The sequence below is a fragment of the Podarcis raffonei genome, chromosome 4 (genome assembly GCF_027172205.1).
Source record: "Podarcis raffonei isolate rPodRaf1 chromosome 4, rPodRaf1.pri, whole genome shotgun sequence".
Lineage (NCBI taxonomy): Eukaryota > Metazoa > Chordata > Lepidosauria > Squamata > Lacertidae > Podarcis > Podarcis raffonei.
In genome coordinates, this window is record NC_070605.1 from 25136561 (window position 1) to 25159002 (window position 22442).

Sequence of the window (22442 nt, forward strand, 5' to 3'; positions counted from 1 at the left end):
AATAATGAGAGTGTTTAAGCAATTCGTTTGAACTATTTACAAAACCAGTGACCTATTTATAAATTTGAAATCTCCATATTTGCAGACGCTTTGCACTCTTACAAGTGGCACTATATTTTCCACTCACTTTTGGTATAAACATAGCATAACCACAAACCCTTCAAGTAGCAAAACTGAAGGCATGACAAATGTGATTTATTTATGAGTACAGGATAATTAGGAAAAAAGTGTCATTCATACAAATAATATATTTTGTAATACTGACCATTGAGATAGCAGAATGTTCTTTTGGCAGTCATTCATTCAATTACGCATTCAACAAGCAGAAGCATGAAACACACCAATGTTCCTGTTTGTCATAGTTGGATTAAGGATGTTCTCAGGGAGACAGAATTACTTGTTCTAGCTAATCCTGATATATCTTTGTGCTTTCCTGAAACTGCTCATAATAGCAGTACAAATAATTTCTTCCAAAACGGTGTCACACACACACACACACACACACACACACACACACATATATATATATATATATATTCAGAACTTTTTAAAGGACAGAATTGACTTTCTTCCTACATCAAGTGAAAGGCACATTTTAAATAGTAACAAAGTAGTGGCAGAACTCAATTATAGTTTCTCCACAATTTATTCACATAGGCAGCTCTTATGCGGTATGCCCAGTTCTATTGCCACCAGATTAATAAAAACCAAGAATATTATAGCACATTAAAGACTAACAGACTTTATCATACCACAGGTTTTCACAGACTGGAGTCCATTTCATCAAAGGCATGGAAGTGTGTGCATCTGAAGCACACTCTAGTCCACCAAAACTTATACCAAGCGTGGTGATCAAAACTGTTATAGAGCAAGTTGATGGCATTTACATCTCAACAAAGGGAAATGCATATTAAATATATAATTTTTAGAGCTTCACATCCCATTAAACCCTGGTAAGGATTATGTAAGGCAGTCAGGGTTTGCACAGCATGTTCAAGAGTGGCTGTTTGCAGACGTAACATGGCTAAACTGTGGTTTAGTGTGCTGTGTAAGAGCAAATGAGAAAAACTCTGCTGTATCAGACTAAAGGCTTATGTAGCCCTGCATCCTATTTCTAGACACCTATGTGAAGCACACAAGTTGGGCCTGAGCATCATAGCCCTGCCCCACTGTTCCCCCACAAATGGTATTCAGAGGAGGCAGGCTGCCTCTGATTATGGAAAAACAAAAAAAAATTTTTTCCTTCCAGTAGCACCTTAAAGACCAACTAAGTTAGTTCTTGGTATGAGCTTTCGTGTGCATGCACACTTCTTCAGATACACTAGCGTATCTGAAGAAGTGTGCATGCACACGAAAGCTCATACCAAGAACTAACTTAGTTGGTCTTTAAGGTGCTACTGGAAGGAAAAAAATTTTTTTGTTTTGACTATGGCAGACCAACACGGCTACCTATCTGTAACTCTGATTATGGAAGTGAGTGAGCCTTGAGTTTGCTCTCCTCTGGAAGGAAGTTGGAAGCATTCAGTATTGTTTTCAACTAACCATGGTCTGTTGTTAAATTTAGAGTTGGACAAACTGTGGTTGGTTTTAACTATGGTTTGTCTAAACATGCCAACTTCAAACCATGATTTATCTGAATAAATCAGGTTTGTAAATCATAGCTAAAACTAACTGCAGTAAGTTGAGGGGGTAAAGTAATTAGGGAAATAATTGTTACTTATCCTGAGTCCTGAGAATAAAACACCTGATAAAGAATCATGATCTTTGAGGCTGTGCTCTCACCCAAAGGAGCAAAAAAGGAGCTGTTTAATAATCAAAATACTAGCTTTGTAATTAGGTGTATTTGGGTATTATCAGCCTGTACTGATAAAAGAATCCCTGCACCATGGGTTAAATAAGATGGACTCCCACTATTTAGAAGGTGTGTAATTTACTATAGTTTAATTAAAAACAGATGAGCTTTTAAGCAATGCAAAATAGGTACATGACATACAAACATCTAATGATTGGGCAGTGGTTTCTTGGGCTGAGACTTCTTCATGCAAGACTTTAGTATCAAATAAGACAACTCAAGTACATTTAGGAGCATGCAAATGCCTGACACAGCCAGCATGAAAATAGTAAATACAGTTTTCTCAGTGGGACGAGAAATAAAGCAATCTACTGTATTTGGGCAAGGAAAATCACTGCATTTCACTACACGAGGCATACGGTACCCATCGTACATGTGATAAAATATGTACATGAAAGTCGCTTCGAAGATAATTCGGAAGAAGAGGCTGCTGGTGTATGTCCACCATAAGGGTCCTTCGATGTGGAACTTTTGGGTTTTCAGACTTTCAAGGTCAATTTTCTCCCCGTGTCGGTATTTCCGCTTCTTCTCGTGCCTTCTGTAGGCAACATGCATTGCCACCAGAAGGGCAGGGGTAGACACAAAGATAAGCTGGAGAGCCCAAAGTCTAATATGAGAAACTGGGAAATAATCATCATAGCAGGTATTTTTGCACCCAGGTTGTAGAGTGTTACAAGTGAAATCTGACTGTTCGTCTCCCCAGACATTTTCAGCAGCCACCACAAGGATCATAACACGGAAAATGAAGAGGACAGTGAGCCATATCTTCCCAATGCTGGTTGAGTGTTTGTTTACACCTCCTAAAATGGATTGTAGGGTTCCCCACATGGTGGCTTGTGTGTTCTTTAGCCTATTAAGAAAAAGGAAAAAAGAAAAAGAAAAAGCCAAATGATTAATTATTCTATTCCTTCACAAATGAGGAGGTCCTCTGCTGCTAGTACAGACAAGTTGTAAGCAGACGGGCAGCACAGTTCTGAGATGTTTTGGCTTCTTTCTCTCCCATCCATTCTGGAAAATGAATGTTAAAACTTGATATACATCTATCCATTCAAAGGAGCACAGTGACATTAAAACACTGACATAATTAAAGGGGTGGTTAAACCAGAGTTCCTTATGCAGAGACTTCTTTTGGCATGGGAGTATGTTGATGGTATGCAGTGAATTTATACATCTAGGATTCACATATAAATGGAGCCCGTGTCTTAGCTCCAGCATATTCTTCTGTTCTGCCCTTATAGAAATAGCCTTTAAAGGAGGTGCTGTTAAAGGCTGGTTAGGTTATAATTAAACTAAAAACACAGGCATTTTCTTCACTTTTCCAAATACCATCCTATGGCAACTTTAGTTTACAAGATGACTTAAGATGTATGTACAGAGAGCCCGCTACTTGTGTGCATTTAACTTGTGCGCATGCAGGGGAAGAGAGGGGAAGGGAGTGGGAAAACCTGTGGTCACTGCAACTCATTAAACTAAACTATGGCTTGACATTATATCTGAACTGGGAAAGTGGGAGAGGTGCAGCTATTCGGCCATGGAAGTTATTGTTATCATTAAAAAAAACAAAACTATTTGTGGAGATGCTCCATTGTGGGAAACTTACACAAAGGTAATGGAGAAATATGTGTTCCAAGATACTACATTTTAATGGCATGAATCTTGCTGTAACTGCAGTCGCTGTATCGTCACTTATTAACGATTACCATTCTCTGCTATTAGCGCAGATCTACACCACAGATGTAAACAGATTTAGTAATCATCCTCTGTCCTCAGAAAACCCAAGAAACTTAAGCTGTGATGGGGAGTAGGGGATGTCAAGATATGTAACAGTACCATCAACAAACCTTGATTGCCAAGATTCCTTGATGGAAGAACCCCAAGCAGCAGCAGGAGCGGAGTAGTCAGAACAACGGCAAAACAGGTTAAACTTCTGCCACCAGCTCCCTGCTTTGCTTGGCTTTGCTTCCCCCTGAAGGAAGGTGAGAGATGGCAGACCATTCCGGAAGACCCTGGACCCACTCGCCATTGATTTGCAGGAAGCGACCTGCCTTCTGGGTGGAGTGAGCACCTTGAATTGGGCCCAGAAATGAACTGGTAACTAGTGAGGGAGTTGTGAATTGTCATTTGGGCTAGGGAAGAGGGTTGAGTTTTTGTCTTATCTGCTGGTTAGTGGGTGGGAGTATTGCCTTGTTCTTTTGTTTCAGTATAGCAAATGTTTTTTTATTACTATGTAGGAGGCTGGTTTGTGGTTTTTGTTTCCCCACATGTTGAATGAAATATTAACATATTATATGATTCCCTCTTTTTTATCGTATGATGTATTTGCACGTCTTTTTCTTTAATATTAGTTGCTTGGAGACCTTTGGGTGACAGGCAATCAATCAGCTAAAATATTTATTAATCTGGGGTTTTTTATATTAAAAAAAACACAACCTGATATAATTTTATAGTTAGATATGCCTGTCAAACAACACCTTTGGGTTCATTTCTGGTGACCCTCAATTCTAATTTTTGTTGATATTGTTAATTAAGGTCAAACTCATTTTTAATCTTCATTTTCATTGGAGATGCCTGCATGCTGGTTTTGGCAGTTCACAAATAGAAATCAGTCCAAATGAGTGTGTCCAATTATGCAGCTTTCCTATTCTAAGAGTGTGTTGGCATAGTACTATACAAACAAATAATGTGGTTTAGTAAAGCCTTAACAAGCAAGGCCAAGCTGACTTACAAGAAGACAAAACTCCAACATGTTATAACATAACCCTTGACATGGTAGCTTTCATTACACCCACTAACCCTAAGAAAAAAGACGATAGATTTTGCTGATGTAATGAGGAGTTGCAGAATCAAGATGAAAAGATGGATAAAATTATTTCTTTTCCTACTAATCACCCTCCTCCCTGTAGGATTTGATTTGAAAGCTGCACAGATTTATTTCTTTAAAATAAATCATTTATATGTTTTCCAATAACCAAGGTCTTGGGTTTTCCTATAACCAAGTTCAATAAGAAACCACACCAAACTCTGTGACCACAAATCAAATACACTTCTGCTAACCATTAAACAAGATGAAGACTTTCACCCCATTAATTCAATTCAACCAAAAGAAAAAAGGATAAATATCAAGTGTTTTGCTCTTCTATTATATAGATCAGTGGTTCCTAATTAGTGGTCCGTGGACCCGGGGGAATCTGCGCCCCATTCACCTAGCAAAAACTACCATAGAGGTATCAACATTTTCAAAGGAAGGGGGTCCCTGTCTTGCCTTTGGAAAAACAGGGAGTCCACAGGACTTAGCTAATTGGAAACCACTGATATTTTTTGCCAGTATTGCAAAATGTGAACTGACACAACAAATTCCATCTATAGTATAAGCCTAATGTGTAACTGATGTAGACTCTTAAGGTTGCATTCAACTGAGACAAGACTTAAGTAGGGTAGACCCATTGAAAATAATGAACCTATGTTAATCATGCCCATTAATTTGAATGGCTCTGCTTTGAGTAGGGCTAACATTGGATAGAACTCTTACCTATGAAGATTAAGGTTGCATTCCTGTATAAATTCACATGAGATTAAACATAATTGAGCTCAATTGCTTTTTAGTGAAATGCATAGGATTGCATTGTAAAACAGCAGTCCTGCACATACTGGAAAATACTCATTTGACAGACACGGTCCTATGTATGTCTACTCAGAAGATACCTTTGAGTAAATCATTTTCTCAATTCATCTACTATTCTAGAAACCTTAAGGTGAAAGGTTAGGTATATTAATATTAATACTACTAATGAATATTGCACCTTAAAGGTGAAAAATTAATCGGGCAACTGCAGCATCACTCATGCAGAATTCTGCATCTACATGGATCACTGTGAGTGAAGGGGCAAATGGTTATCCAGGACTCCACATCAAATCCATTTCTTCCTCCACTGTACGGAGAGGTCATATTGCAGATATTAAACATGTCATTCTTTCTGCATAAACTGTTAGATATCATTTTGAAATTACATCCCTGTATAAAATACGAATGGTTAGTATATGGAAATCACGGAACATTTATCCATCTGCATCTCTCACCCTTTCTGTCTTCAGTGGTATTATTTCCACTGGAATAATATGGCGGGGGAAGATAATAGAAGAAAAACACATGTAAACATGAGGATAGAATGGCATACTCTATGATTCTATGATTCTATGGAGGTCTTTAAGCAGAGGCTTGACAACCATATGTCAGAAGTGCTCTGATGGTGTTTCCTGCTTGGCAGGGGGTTGGACTCAATGGCCCTTGTGGTCTCTTCCAACTCTATGATTCTATGATTCTATATGAAATATTAATTAAAATTGCAGCTATGAGCTTTTTTAAACTGGAGAGATGTTTTATGTGTTTTGATTTCAGGGATCACTTTCTTGCCCCAGGAGGAAGAAAAAATGGGCGTTCCTAGTTCCGTGAGAATTTTACAGGCATTTTCATGACTTAATATTAAGGGAGGTTGTTGAAGCATGTTAACGCTTTAGTCACCCAAGAAAGAAATCACAGATTGTATTGAAGAGAGCTATTGAGAAGTAATATATCCCAAACATTCACTGAATAGTGAATGAAAGCAGTTCTTAGTTACTTAAATGTGAAATGATTTCAGTGGGCCATCTCTGAATATGACAACATTTGGTTATCACACTTCATATTTAAGGTGCCACAGGATGACTTGAAAAACTAGTCCTCCTTCTTTTTTGACCTAAGGTCTCTTAGAAGATGAAAATAAGCATTTTACAGGACAAATCCTACTGTTTCCTCACATGTTACGATTGTACCAGAAGACTGAAACTATTATTTTAAAATCAACATTACACAAATCCCTGAGTTACATGGCTTGACCATGTTGCTAACTTTGTATGATAATGTTTCACCATAATGGTGGGGCTGGACTTCACAGCTGGTTAGTGAAAGACAACATGTGGCTATTAACTCCCAGCTGTAAGTTGTAGACTTTGGCCTTAACATGATGATGGGTCTTTCAAGAGAAAGACCTCTTTTTCCTGGCAGAACCAAAGCACTGGGAACCCAGCGAAGAATCTGGACTACAACCAACATCCTGGCAAAAGAAAGATCGTAACATCTTGTGCATCTCACAAAACCGAATGGGGGAAAAAAACATGTGTGGAGGGACTTGTTTCCCCAATTTTGTCTGTATTTCTGCTTTATCTCTCACACACAAACAAACGCGCGGAGCGGTCAGACTCCGCATGGTATTCAGCCGCTCCTTTCACTTGAACCCCTCACAGAAATCCTGCAGAGCTGAAAGGGATCTCCAGGGTCATCTAGTCCAACCCCCCGTAATACAGCAACCCTGCCCACAGCGAGACCGACCCCTTTCATACGTCCTATAAGCCTAGCAAGCCGAATACACCAAAGTCCGGACTCTGCTGCCCTGCGAAACCTTCTGATTTCTCTTGATCTTTTAAAACGCGCGCACAGCGTTTTAACCCCATTCCCTCTCCACCCCATGGAAGTGCCAGGCGCGGGCATTTCCATTCACATCGGCTGGAGGCTTCATCCCAACCTAAATCTTCCCTTCCCGCAAGGGGGGAGAAAGCATCGCCCCTGCAACAGCAGCAGCCCCATCACCTCGCTCACCTCCGCGCGCGGGAGAAGAAACCGGTCCAGCTGCGTCCCCCCGCTGCCTGGCGAGGTCCAGATAGCGCCGCTTGCTCGTAGGCTGCCTAGTTTCGTCGCCGCCGCCTCGGCAGCTTTGAGAGAGGCTCCTTCCTGTTCCCGGGCAGATGCTCTTTAGCGACGCCTTCGGCAGGCGCGGCTGCAAGGAACGAGGCGGGAAGAGCAAGTGTGGACAAGGCGGGAGGAGGCGCCACCGTCGAAGAAATGGTTGCGACGGGGCCCTTTCCCGTCCTCCGACGACGCCCCCGCAGCGCTTTCACTTCTTCCCCTTCGCTTCTTGCCAGGGCTCCTGCGTTGGCAACAGCAGCACAGCAGGTAGAAATTCAACATGTGGTGGGCACTGCCATTCAAATAGTGTTTTGTGCGCACCATGTCATGTGATTAATAATAATAATAATAATAATAATAATAATAATATTTATTTCCTGCCATCCCCATCGAAGACCTGGCTCAGGGCGGCTAACAACCAATAATAAAAACAAGTTGATTAAAATACAGTTTAAAAAACAAGATTAAAATACAACATTAAAACATTAGGATGCAGCCTCTTCACAGGAGGAGAAAGGGAAAAAGAAAGGGGGGGAGGGAATCAGACTGATTCTAAGCCAAAGGCCAGGCGGAACAACTCTGTCTTACAGGCCCTGCGGAAAGGAATCAGATCCTGCAGGGCCCTGGTCTCATGAGGCAGAGCGTTCCACCAGGCCGGAGCCAGTGTTGAAAAGGCCCTGGCTCTGGTTGAGGCTAATCTAACTTCCTTAGGGCCCGGGACCTCTAGGGTGTTCTTATTTATGGACCATAAGGTCCATACCAGGTCCATACCATGGGGCATACCAGGAGATATGTGGGGCGGGACTTACCTGACACCCCCCCTCAATATTTTATTCACCCTGGGGGGTGTAATAATGGGGAAAGCATCTACTGATGAAAGCATCTACTGCCTGCCTGTCACTGTGCTGTTACAACCACTGGGGTCAGAGGCGGATTGAAGGGAGCACAACCGGCTTGGGTGCCAAGAATGCCAACTTGAATAAAATGGGGGGGGCAGGTAGGCCCCGCCACACACAGTCGATCACATGACGCAGTGCGCACACATCATTAGAATGCCAATGCGCATCAACTGTCCTCCAATATTTTATTGTGGGGGGGAGAGAAGGGACCTCAGCTCCTAGGAGTCGGGCTGGCCGTGGAGCCTTGGCGGGTGCCGCCAGGGTGAGAATGCCACAGCTATGCTTTAGAATGGAGCATGAGAGGTGTTGTTGTTGTTTAGTTGTTTAGTCGTGTCCGACTCTTCGTGACCCCATGGACCAGAGCACGCCAGGCACTCCTGTCTTCCACTGCCTCCCGCAGTTGGTCAGACTCATGTTTGTAGCTTTGAGAACACTGTCCAACCATCTCGTCCTATGTCGTCCCCTTCTCCTTGTGCCCTCCATCTTTCCCAACAGCAGGGTCTTTTCCAGGGAGTCTTCTCTTCTCATGAGGTGGCCAAAGTACTGGAGCCTCAGCTTCACGATCTGTCCTTCCAGTGAGCACTCAGGGCTGATTTCCTTCAGAATGGAGAGGTTTGATCTTCTTGCAGTCCATGGGACTCTCAAGAGTCTCCTCCAGCACCATAATTCAAAAGCATCAATTCTTCGGCGATCAGCCTTCTTTATGGTCCAGCTCTCACTTCCATACATCACTACTGGAAAAACTATAGCTTTAACTATACGGACCTTTGTTGGCAAGGTGGTGTCTCTGCCTTTTAAGATGCTATCTAGGCATGAGAGGTAGCGGGTGCTGGATCTTGGTGTTGCACAAGGTGCTGCTGAATTTTGAGACCGCAAGATCCGCCGTTGTTGAGGTGGATCAGGAGTGGGAGACCTTTGGCACTGAAGATGTTGCTGAACTACAACTGCCATTAGCTGGTTACAGGGGAAACATCAGAATAGGTACAGAATAAATGCTGCTGCTGTTGTTGTTGTTGTTGGCCTAGGTGCAACTTTCCAAAACGGCAATGAGAGTGCACTGGACGCAAAGCAAACTGGAGTGTGTACACACCCTCAGATGTTGGGAGGAATTTAATCAAGGACAGGGTGGTGGTTCATGAGTCGAGATGGCTGCCGTCTGCTGTGCATACATTTAGGGAAATGCTTGCACGTGAAAAGAGACCTGAATGACTAGCAAATGAGATAATAAGGATGTTTAACTTTTTATAGACAAGTATTGGCTTCAATTGGTGTGCAACATGAAAGAAAGACTTCCATTGGCTGTCATATACAATCGATTTCTCTAGTCACATATGGGCACATACATTGTGTGTGTGACTCCAAGGCACATTTAAACCTAGCATGAGAAAATACCCAAACTCAGGTTCAGACAGATTTTAGGCTTTCAGGTTCCATTCCGTTTTGCTTTTTTTCTAGGATCTTAAGGCCCACTAACCAGAGCCACATGCCAGATAAAGGCTGGTGGAGCAGAACCAGATGTTAAATAGTGATTCAGGGGCAAAGCCTTCTGCACTCATACCAACATGACCTTAATATAAAAATATTAATCAACGCCTGAGTTACAGCAAATCTAATCTGGGGCTGGAGGAAGTTAGTATTTTTGTTACTGCCATTGTTAAAAACTGGGAGTCAGGGACCTTTGCCATTAACTACTGCAAAGTATACAGCAATTTACCAATAGAACTCCGTCCACCTTCTGTCCACCCCTCTCCTAAGTTGTTAGTCCTTATGATACATGTTGCACATGGATGATGCCACCTAAATGCAACACACATACATCTTGTATCAATTAGATACAAGTTGATCACATCAATATTAAAGGGTTTTCTTGTCAATACACTTCAAAGCAGTGTCGTTGAATGTGTGTGTTCACCAGTTTTGAAGCCATATTCAGCTACAAGTCTGGTTAGCTTTTCCACATGGAATGTGGGCACTAGGGAAAGTACACATTAGTGGACTAAAACACAGCATATTTGCATATTGCTGTAACAGAGAAGGGGTAGATATGTTTTCAATCAATGTGCGTTACGTGTTTGGTTTCCGCTTGCCTGCTGCAGCCACCCCACCAACTCCTATTCATGAAATTGTCATTTGTGCATGCTCTGCAATCTGCACATGTACAAGAGCTGATTCAAATGTGCACGTCTCATCTTAGCTGCATTGCAATGTGAAATGCGGCTTATGGGATTTTTGCCAAGTTGAACAGAAACTGAGAGAATAATAGAGCATTTCAAATGGTAACAGTCAGTATTTAACTTATAAAACAAAAGAGGCTGAAGCTGTGTTTTCGTTTCTGGATTCCTTAACCCCCTCAATTGCACAAAATCTGGGGGTTTTATGTTTCCTGGGTACCCTGGCTGAAGCATGGGAAAAAAGTTCCTGGGTAAGTAATGGTGAGTCCTGACACATATTACACCTCTGAAGCGCCCAGCCTCTCTTTCAATGTTAAATGAAGCTTTCTGGGTAAAAGGCTATAGTTGTCTCTATACTTAAAATGTCGCTCCTCACATGGTGTTCTGTTCAATATTATTCTGTGCCAAGCAATGAGGCACAGACACTACTGACACTGTCCTGATATCCTGCAGGAAATAAGTGAACAAAAAACCTCCAGCTAATAGACAAAAACAAACAATGCTCATTTGTATCCTCCCTGCCACTGTCTCTTTCCAAAACAATAAGGATGCTACACCATCACCAGTCTCGCTTGCCTGAAGTGAGACCTCCAATCTTATCTCAAAAATAAAAGATTCCTAGCAAGTCCTGTGGAAGAAGGGGCTCCTGTCTGAGAAGAAATTGCCTTAAGGATCCTTTCTGTTATTATTCACTGGCAAAGAAGCCCTCTAGGATGTGCCCTTGTCAGGAAAAAATGAACATTACCACCACCACTATGGCCCATTGATGTGCTTTAGCACGATAAACTACACTGTTTGGTAAGACTCGAGTTCATTCCCCATCTACCACCAGTGTTTACAGCAAGAACACTGCAACTTAATTTTAAAATAGTAAAAGTAAATACAGTATGCATTTCAGTGCTATGCAGCTTTAGAGCAAGTGGATAAAAAAAATGGAATTTCATTATTTATTGGTGGATGAAAGGGTCAAAGTGCCTTTGTAAGAATTACTCAACTTTTCTGGCTCATTTGCTCCTAGTGTAGGGTATAGTTAGATTAAATCCAATTTTGTGCCTTTTCATTCTACTAATTTTTGATCCCCCATTGACTGGGTGCCACCTTCCTGTTGTGGTATGTTTTCAGAATAAACAAAGAAAGGCAACTAATGCAAACATGATAATGAGGCTTAACTATTGGGCATTTGCATTTTTAAATGCATCCCCTCTGAGCACTGCTTCCCAAGTTACCAAATCCATAAATGGAAGTCATATCCATGTATGAAACTATAAAATTCATGGACATGGGTGTGCACAGCACATTTCTTTCATTAAGGCGTGCACCCATAGATGATGATAATGATGATGATTTATTTCAGGGAAGGAAGGCAGGGGAATGATGAGACAAACAAATAAGGACAAGGAAGAAGTAAAGGGGCAGAAAGCTAACAAAACAACCACAACAAGAGGGTAAAGCAGCCAAAACGAAATATTTTTCCTGCAGAGCTGACCTGAGGCATGGAAGACCCAGAGGGCCAAGGGTGGGGTGGCTCCTTCTCTTCCTTGCCTGAGCAACAGCAAAAACAGGTCCTTACTTTTATTGAAACCATTTTTATTAATAATGGGCATGCATGTTTTTAAGTCTCACAATAAAACCCCACTAGTAACCAAAGGGTGCAGTGAGACTTGCAAGTTGTGCTTTGTACCTGCAATGTAGGCAACCTTTTGAGGGGTAAGTAATCGAGCAATGCATGCCAGCAGGAAGAGACTGCAGATTCTGAATATTGACATTATGAATCCAAAAAGGGTCTTCAGGGCAATTCCCATAACTTAGTTATTCCAACTATTTATTCATCATATTTGCCTGCAGATATGAGCAGCAGTTGGGACGCGGGTGGCGCTGTGGGTTAAACCACAGAGCCTAGGACTTGCCAATCAGAAGGTCAGCGGTTCGAATCCCTGTAACGCTCCCGTTGCTCGGTCCCTGTTCCTGCCAACCTAGCAGTTTGAAAGCATGTCAAAGTGCAAGTAGATAAATAGGTACCGCTCTGGCAGGAAGGTAAACAGCGTTTCCGTGTGCTGCTCTGGTTTGCCAGAAGCGGCTTAGTCATGCTGGCCACAAGACCCAGAAGCTGTACACCGGCTCCCTTGGCCAATAAAGCGAGATGAGCGCCGCAACCCCAGAATCCGTCACGACTGGACCTAACGGTCAGGGGTCCCTTTACCTTTTATGAGCAGCATTGTTTTTGCTTTTTAAATTATCGGGCAACAGAGAAATAGAATCTTGAAGTTCAATTTGTAAGTGTGTTTGTAATTCCACAAGTCCCATGTGGCTAACCTAAGGAGGGTCTGTCATGTAGCCTTCTTAAGTGATTAACATAAAACTTGAGTATTTGCAAATAAGATAATATAAAATTGATTTTGTAATTGTATGGCTACTTATAATAATTGGGGAAAACAAGGTTTGAGGGAAAACATCTCCATTTTCAACTCAACAGAACATGAGATGAGCCTTTCTCTACTTAAAATGTTTTGTGATTAAGAAATTATATTTGCAGTGCGTCAAGTTTTTCAGTAGTATACTTTACTTTCATTTACAAGTCATCATTCTTCCTTGTACCTGATGACATATTTTCTTCTCTTGCATAATTGTGGCATTATTGCACATTCCTTCTATGGGATTGTGGTTCTGATTCATCAAGGCGCTTAAGTGCAGATGGATACATACTGTGATTTCCCTCAGATAATAATACGTGCACTGACATGTTTTTGAAATGTGTCTGTGAACCAATATTCTCTGCATTTAGCGCACCTACATTGCTATATTATGCAAATATACTGTCGAATAAAGCCAGTAATAGAATAGCTTTCCAGAGCTCAGTCAGTAGAGCATGAGACTCTTAATCTAAGGGTCACGGGTTTGAGCCCCATGTTGGGCAAAAAGATTTCTGCATTGCAGGGGATTGGACCAGATGACCTCTGTGGTCCCTTCTAACTCTACAATTCTATGGTGTGGGAGCATACAGGGATGCTGTTGAACTCCAAGTTGGGAGGCACTCATGCAGAGGTCAAGTTGAATGAATTGGTTCTTCTGAATTGAACCGGTAGGGTTTTCTTGAACTGTTGTAATCACACAGATCACAGGTACTGTGTTTATGGGCTCCATGCAGAGGAACCAGCTGCTTCAATAGCATCCCTGCATGCATCAGTCCTAGCTGAAAGCTCTATGATCATCTGGTGTAGCATGTGATTGAGGGGCCACTGGCTAGTGATGCCAAGAAATGTTCTTTATACAGTGGTACCTCGGTTTATGAACTTAATCCGTTGGGAAAGTCCATTCTTAAACCAAAGTGTTCTTAAACCAAGGCGTGCTTTCTATAGAAAGTAATGGAAAATGGATTAAACTGTTCCAGATGATGAAAAACAATCACTAAAACAGCAATTTAACATGAATTTTTCTATCTAACGAGACCACTGATCCATAAAATGAAGGCAATAATCAAAGTACTGTACTATAAAATAAGTAAGACAGTATTGTAGATGATAAAAATTAAAATTAATTTTTTTCTCATGTGCACTGATGATAGTCATTGTTTGGATGTGGGGGCTTTTATCTATTTCTGCAGTCACACAACCAACCAGTAGCTGAACTGAGTTCCACACAGTCACAAAAACAAGTCACAAGCCACATCACAAGTCATAGTCAAAAAAATGAAAAAGCCACACAAACAAAACCACAAAAAATAGCAAAAACAAAAGCTCCAAATGCCACCTCTGTGTTGCATGGGTGCTTGGGACTCAACAGTCAACAGACTCAACAGGAAACCTCTAATTGGCAGCTGGGGAACTCAATTTACAAATGGAACACACTCAGCAGGAAGGGAAACATGTCCTGCTTCCAGGGCAAAGTTCACAAACCAAAACACCTTCCAGGTTTGCAGCGTTCTTATTCCAAGTTGTTCATAAACTAAGCTGTTCTTAAAGCAAGGCACCACTGTACTGAGAAAAGGGTCTTCAGGCTGATTATAAGGGATCAAGTGTTAAACCTGGGTTCATGTGGACTCTTCATGCCCCAAATGTTGTCCTTATCCAGTCGGACCAAGGTGTGGGAAAGACAGCCCCAAGTTGCTTTTCATTCTCTTTACTTTCCAGGATTGGCAGGCTTCCAGGAAAACATTACTTAGCAATGAAAGGTGGTAAGTGGAGCAATTGTGTCCCCAACCTTCCTGGTACTCTGCTTCTCGCCTCCCCTCCAAATCTAATATTTGATTGCAGATTAAAAATGGGGACATGTCCCTTTTGCATCACAGATTAAGTATAAAAAGTAACGTTCAGTATTCACAGAATCACAAGTTTCTCCTGTTTAAGTGCCACCATGTGTGTCAGCTTCTGAGCATGTGTTTTAGGAAATTAGAAGGGAGGCTTGCTGGGGGTGAGTGGGAGCTAGCTACAAAGCTAAATGGTGGCATAATTTTATGTCACTGAGCATGACCAGGGTGATGGTGTAGCTCTGAGGCACAACCATAGGCTTGGGAACTGCAGAAATTTCACACACCAGGAATGGTAATGATTCAAGGAATTTGAGGCTCCAAATCAAGTTGGCACATTTAGATCTAAAAGAACAAATCACAGGGGGTTGAACTTTAAGATCCTCAGGGTCCTACAGTTCTATGATTCTATGATCCACCTCAATAGGGACACTCATCAAGGCTGCCCCCTGTCGCCGCTGCTTTTCGCAGAGAAGTCGCTCTTACACATTGGATTAGCCATACTTTACAAACCTTAATAGAGACTCTGACAATGCAAAGAGAAAGGGAGAACTCAGCCTTGCCAGTGAATGGGTGACTACGTGAGAGACATGGTGCAAACCCTTTGTGTTTGTTTCACCATACTAATTAATGTGACTATTTCCCAAACGTGGGTTGGTCAGGCAAAATGGGTTACCGCGTCACGGTACGGTATTTTCTCTGTGCTCAGTTAGCATCCTTCCTTGACTTGCATCACCTCTAGGATTACAGTGGTACCTCAGGTTACATACGCTTCAGGTTACAGACTCCGCTAACCCAGAAATAGTGCTTCAGGTTAAGAACTTTGCTTCAGGATGAGAACAGAAATTGTGCTCCGGTGGTGCGGCGGCAGCAGGAGGCCCCCATTAGCTAAAGTGGTGCTTCAGGTTAAGAACAGCTTCAGGTTAAGAACAGACGTCCGGAACGAATTAAGTACTTAACCCGAGGTACCACTGTATTGAACAGTGACAGCATTGTACTCTGGATGGTGTTTTTGAGTAGATTTCCACCCCCACCCCCTTTGAACCAAACTACACATTATGTCGGCTACTATATGTGCTTCTAAGTGCATAATTAGTATTAAGCAATATGGGTGTACTTACCCTGAAACCAACTGGCTGCGCTGGAATAACACCACAAAATGTTCACCAGCATTTCTGTTACCCAGACAAAGCTGCAAAGTTAAACTGTTGAAATAGAGGTTCAGTGCTGTCCCCTGTGGTGCCAAGATCTCTGTGTTATCTCCCAAAATATATCTTCCAAAAGTTTCTTTTGGGAATTATAGGGACTGAACTACCTAAATCATATAGAAATTTATTATAGGGACTGAACTACCTAAATCGTATAGAAATTTATTTATGCATGCTACTACAGCAGCAAGAATGCTACTTGTCCAAATGTGGAAAGAAGCAGAAGTCCCAGTAAAGGAAGAATGGATACAAAAACTCATGGAATTTGCAGAAATGGCAAAATTTACAGGAAGTATAAGAAATCAAGATAACAAAAAAAAATTAATAAAAGAATGGAAATGGTTTATTGAATATTTACAGATGAATGGTAAACAGATAAAAACATTATCAGGATTATTGTAATAACCTGCAGTTTCACAAGAGTATATATTTACAGTAGATAATCAAATGAGCAAGTGAAATGAATTTGGATATGGATATGCAGAAGATATTTTTAAAAAATTAAAGAACCGCAGAAAGAGGGGGAAGGAAGTCAAATTTTGAAATGGTAAATTGATTGTAAAACTAATGAAATGTATAAACTTGAAAAGTATAAATAAAAACTTTAAAAAGTGAAAAAAACCTCTGTGTTACCAGCATAACAGGTGATTTTTATGAATGTCACCTGCTGATAATGTAATGATAATCACCTGTCCTTTTCTGCATTTCCTTTCCTTCTGACCTCGCAATTCCCTACTCACCCAACTCAGGATAACACTTCATGCATCTGATGGAGCGAAGTTAATGAATGTCATAATAAATATGTTACAGTGAGCTTCTGATATAGTGCAAGCAGGTGTCTTCTTGTGCAATAAGGCTTTGTGTTCCTCACCTCCTCCAAGCAGAACCCTGCATATTTCCCCAAATCTTCTCTGGAGGGTTGGGGGAACCCTCCAGCGGAGATTTTGTGGGTGCATGGGGTGGATGGAGGTGACAGAAGAGGAACCAGGCACCCATTGCACAAATGGGCGAACTTCCTTGTATGCCCCAAGTCTCTTTGTTATCATAATGTTTGCAACCCAAGGAATGCTGTTAGCCTAGAAACAATGTGGCTGAAGGACAGGTGCGGATTAGACAACAGATAGAAAAACAAGAATGTGCATGACTAACACTGGCTATTGCTCTATGTATTTTGCATTTATTGGTGAAAAGTGTATCTTTAATTTGATGGGGTGACATGCTAAAAAAAAAGTAATTGAGACCTCTACAATTTAAGAAAAGCCACTAGTTTAACCACCATATGCAAATTGGAGAAGTAAAAATAAGTTAGTTTATTCAACTAAAAGCCAAGCAATTCTCATCTTGCGAAGGAATTAACTAAAAAGAAGTTATGTGTTTTTTATTTTTCTGTAACAATGTATGGACCTAGTGTGAACTTTCTGTAGAGATGTAGGCCTCTTTTCTGCCTCTTCTCTTTATGTTGACAAAAAAACCAGAATTAAAAGTTGCATTTGATGGTTCATAATTGCTGTTCATTTTCTAGCACTTAATTTTGCAATGTCCTGCAGCATTTTATGGAGGGCAAGGGATGCTACATCAAAACATTTTACCTGTTTGTGTGTTTTTAAAGTCTCTGAAAGACCTTAATTACTGACTGGTGCTGAATAAAGGACTGGTGAGTCACAGCCACAGTGGATGATATTTGTATTGCAAAACTGGTCAAGCCCAATGAAGCCTGGGCCAGAGCCCAGAGATGTGCCAACTTTTGATCCAAGATCAGCATTTGATGCCAGTGCTTGGCCCTTAAATGTAATAGCAGATTTTATTCATTATCTCCATGTTTTATTTATTGGAAAGGTAAAGACTCGGGTCACATTGCGCATATGATAGGTGGAAAATGACAGCCTTTAAGCTTACTAAGCAACAACACTGAATAGGCAACACGTGAGGTGCAAGGTTCCTTCATTAATTTAAACAGCACATAACAATTGGGGTCTATGATACTTCAAGGACTTTCTAATCCCTCATATCCCTGCCCAACAGCAGAGGTTTTGGGGGAAGTGACTGTTAGTTGTCCCCCATAGTTTAGATGTACGGTATGGTTCATATCCACCAAGAGCTATGTGTTTAGCACGGCAGGCTAAACAATTTAAAAGAACTTCCAGCAAAGGTCAGTTTAGCTCCCTCCCTAATGAACTTCTGGCACCAACTGAAAACAGAGTCTTTAACCTGAAGCGTATGTAACCTGAAGCGTATGTAACCTGAGGTACCACTGTAGTAGTGGACCATGCAGGTATATGCATGTGTTATTTCTGGTTGGTAATTCATTTAAACTTGAAACCATACTTTGGACTGAGGAAAGGGCCAAGGCCAGCAACCGCTGTTCACGCCTGCATAAGCCAAGACACAGGTCAAGGGATTTTCAACCCCCTCTCCTTTTTTGAATAGCAACCAAAGCCTGCTTGGTGCATCTTGGCTGCTCAAGTAGAGCTTCCATTGCCATTCACATGGGGGAAGAATTAAAGAGCCTATTGCGGTTGCCCTAGTTTTGCAGAGAAAATGCATAATAGATGGGATTGCTGGGATAAACTGTTACGTAAAGGGCAAATAACAAGAATCTGGGGAGTGAATGGAGCTCTGGGGTGCCAGCTGGCTAACCAAAGTTATTCCTTGGAAGAGATCTGTATCTCAGCAACTTGTACACTCAGTCTTTGGCAAACCCTTGTTGAAATTGAAGCCCACATTAAAGACAGCAGGAAATCACCTGTCATTAAGGTGAAGTTTAGTCTTCACAACTGTTTGGCTGTTAAGTAAACACGCATTCCGGAGGTCAGATAATTAAATACCTTCCATGGTGTAACAAGTTCTTCAGAGTTTGCAACATGTCTCGTTGACTTCGCTGGAAAACCAACTCCTGTCGATTGTCTAGCTACATGGTCTTGCATTACTGACACTGGAGTGCAATTCTGCTTCCTGGGAACTGGAAAAAGCCCCACCTGATGTGTTGATGTCTGATAGTTACAGGAAGCCTCTGGTGCATGACTGTGTCTTCTGTGGGGCAAAACCCCCCAGATTTATAGGATGATGCAAGAGAGGGCAGGAGGAGTTCATTCCATCATAGAATTGCTAAAGCTCTCTGTAATACATAGCATCTGAAAGAGAAGCACTGTTGCCAAAGAGCTTGTGCCAGTCCAGATCTGTGCCCAGGATGATGACAAGGATTAGTTGAATTTACTACCCACCCTTCAGCCTAAGGTCCCAGGGCGGGTTACATCAATTTAAAATGCAACGTTAAAAAGAGTTTAAAGCAAACTTACAATCACAAAAATAGGGTGGGTCCTAGTAATGTGCATCTTAGGTGTCAAAAGCCAGGGTAAGGAGGTGCGTCTTCAGCATTCACCAAAAGCTGTGGAATTAAGTTGGATGGAGTTTTTGTGCTGCTGAGGATGCCATAGTGATGCTTGGATTGCAGTCTGATTCACTGGCATCTCTAAAAGTATATCTGCCCAAAGCATCCACTTTAATTTTCCACAGTCTTGTTGGGTAGATCCTTTCCTTGAACTGCTTATAGCGTCATGTTGTTGTTGTTTAGTCGTTTAGTCGTGTCCGACTCTTCGTGACCCCATGGACCAGAGCACGCCAGGAACACCTGTCTTCCACTGCCTCCCGCAGTTTGGTCAAACTCATGCTGGTAGCTTTGAGAACACTGTCCAACCATCTTGTCCTCTGTCGTCCCCTTCTCCTTGTGCCCTCCATCTTTCCCAACATCAGGGTCTTTTCCAGGGAGTCTTCTCTTCTCATGAGGTGGGGAACCAATTGAGGTATGGGCCTGGTAACCTGGGATATTGCTTCATTGCCAAAGGATTTCTCTTCATTCTTTCTACCACCTTCTCCAGCATTCTCCTTGAAGGACACTAGTTCAGTGGGAGAGCATCTTCTTTGCATGCAGAAGGTCCCAGGTTTGATCCCAGCCCTCTAGGTAGGGCTGAGAGAGACCCCTATCCTGGAGAACTGCTATTAATCAGCATCAACAAAACATTTTATTTTTATTTTTCATAAAACCTTTGCAAAGATAACTACCTAGGAAAGGGGTAGCTTCTTGTTCCTTTAAGTTCATTGGGTTCATTCACTCCAAGTGTGTCAGCATAGTTGAGCCAGATCAACCAATGGCCTGACTCAGTAATGTGTGAGGCAGCTTCTTATCGTTACAGATCCGGGGTGACCAAGTTTGGATGTGCAAGGGCACTCATCACTCCTAGAACTAGTGAAAGTTAGAAATTAATAAACGGTAGAATTTGAATAATATTTGGAGTATTAAAGGGAAGACGCCAGATATCAGATTTGAAATACAGGCTGAACCAGTTCTTCTGTTCAGGAGATCACTGATAGTGATGCCATTAAGGAGAACTAAATGCCATGGAATCATAAAATTGTAGAGTTGGAAGGGACCTTGAGGGTCATCTAATCTAACGCCCTGCAGTGCAGGAATGCCGGACCATTAAAGGACAATTGACCAGGCAGGTGCTGTCCTTCCTCCAGCTGTGTGTTAGTTAGCAGAAGAAATAGCAGAGTTTGGGAGGTTACAGGAGGCGTGATATCACACAGGAGAAATCTTGTCCTTTGAAAAACAAGAGGTCTGGATAAGGGGTGTGTGTGTGAGCAGACGGTGGGGAGGAGCTCCTTGGAGCAAGGGTTCTTGGGAAGGAGAAAGGATGTGGGCAGAACTCCATGCAGGTGAAGGCGGAACTATCTTGGCAGGCTGGGACAGAGGCATGGAGATAGCGTTGAGGATGCCTTGGGCTCAAGTGTTGCGCTGCGGTGGAGAACAAGCCCCTCTTGAGATGCAATGCCCTGAACTCTCTCCAAAGCAGACCCAGGTGTAAATATGTGTACAATAAGCCACATTTCTTAAAGACACCATCCTCTGCTGTGCCCAGTCTTCCCCAGCCTGGCTACCTGAGGTTGCTTGCAGAAGGAGCTCTTCTACTACAAACCAGTTAATCAGATCTAATTGTTGTGTGTATTGGTTTGCAATGATAGTTCTTCCACATCATCCTGGTTGTTCTTTTGTTTTTGTTTATTAGCCCTGGATAGCCATTGCAACTCCTCCACCTGACCTCCATACCTCTGGGCAGATCTTGACAGAAGGGATCTGCACTGTGGAGTGTTTTCCTTGTCACTCCTTGTTCTCCACTAGCTTTGCCCATTCTCAGGCATATAGGTTTCCTGTGTCTCTATGTGTGCACATCTTTTTTTATTTAATAATAATAAATATCAGGATGTGCAGAAGTGTGCAATAGCTAACATTCCCAGTCTGATCCAGTCAGTAATCAGGTCTCACATTGAGCAAAACGGAGGATTGCACCTTTTTTTGAGGAGGGTATCATTTTTTGTTTGGTTTGGGGTCCCCCCCCCTTGTAGAATAAACCCCTGTCTGGGAGAACCCTGTGACCCTTTCTTTAAAGAAAAGGGAGGGTGTGGAAGGACAGTTGATCACACATCTTGTCTGGAGCAATGGTGCCAATCCTGGGTAGCATTGTCATCTTACACAGGGTGGCTGTATGCATGACTGGGCACCACTGCTTAGCTAATTGTCATGGGTGTCATTAGTAACTGAGAATTAATGAGTGTACAGTGCACTGGTGATGCAAAGCTAGGCTGAGGAGATCCAAGTGAGGGATTTGGGCAATTGTTCTATGGGGGGAAAATACTGTGTTGTGAGATCAATCCATTCCTGCTGAAATCCCCTCTTTTTATGCAATTATTTAAAAGCTAAAGGAGCTTTTTAACACCCTGATGCATCTGGCATCAGCATGAGCCGAATGAACATTTAGTTTAGTTTTTATGTAATGATCAAAAATATTTATTGAATAGTCCCCCAAGTGGTTAAATTATCAGTTTCCCTTAAAAGTTCACCTCAGTGGGCTTTGGATAAGGAATTGCTAATGTCTTGCCACATTTCACACACTGAGGCACTGGCATGCTATTCCCCCCCTCCCAAAATAGTAAACCATATTTCATTGTATTGTCCCTTCTAGTAGCTGTGCCTTCTCTTTGCTTCCCATCAAAGAGATTTTTCCTCTTCAGAAAAGCCTGTATTTGATTCTGAGCACTATTATATTTGCATTTTGTTTCTACCAAACAGCATCCATGTGGCATCCAAAAAGATTCAACTTGCCCTCATCTTCTGACTCTTCTCTCACTTTTCCTTCCTCCCTCCCTCCCTCCCTTCCTTCCTTCCTTCCTTCCTTCCTTCCTTCCTTCCTTTATTTTTGCAATATTTAGGGAGGTATGGGTGGGTTTCCTCCGCACAGGGACTGAGCTATTGTGAAATAAAGACACAGCCTTGTGAGCAATTTTCCTCATTATGA

General features: G+C 42.0%; 1 protein-coding gene across 1 annotated transcript; it reads right to left on the reverse strand.

Annotated features, from left to right (window-relative positions):
* Nucleotides 1-1924: 1924 nt before the first annotated feature.
* On the reverse strand, nt 1925-7528 carry GJB2 (gap junction protein beta 2). Its single transcript, XM_053385838.1, has 2 exons — nt 7476-7528; nt 1925-2702 (listed from the first exon to the last, which is right to left on the reverse strand). Exon 2 carries the CDS (start codon nt 2678-2680, stop codon nt 2000-2002), a length of 681 nt encoding a protein of 226 aa, XP_053241813.1. The 5' UTR covers nt 2681-2702; nt 7476-7528; the 3' UTR covers nt 1925-1999.
* Nucleotides 7529-22442: the final 14914 nt, after the last annotated feature.

What these genes read in the sequence shown, in the direction of transcription:
- GJB2 (XM_053385838.1), bottom strand. Translation starts at nt 2,680, where the DNA reads ATGTGGGGAACCCTACAATCCATTTTAGGAGGTGTAAACAAACACTCA.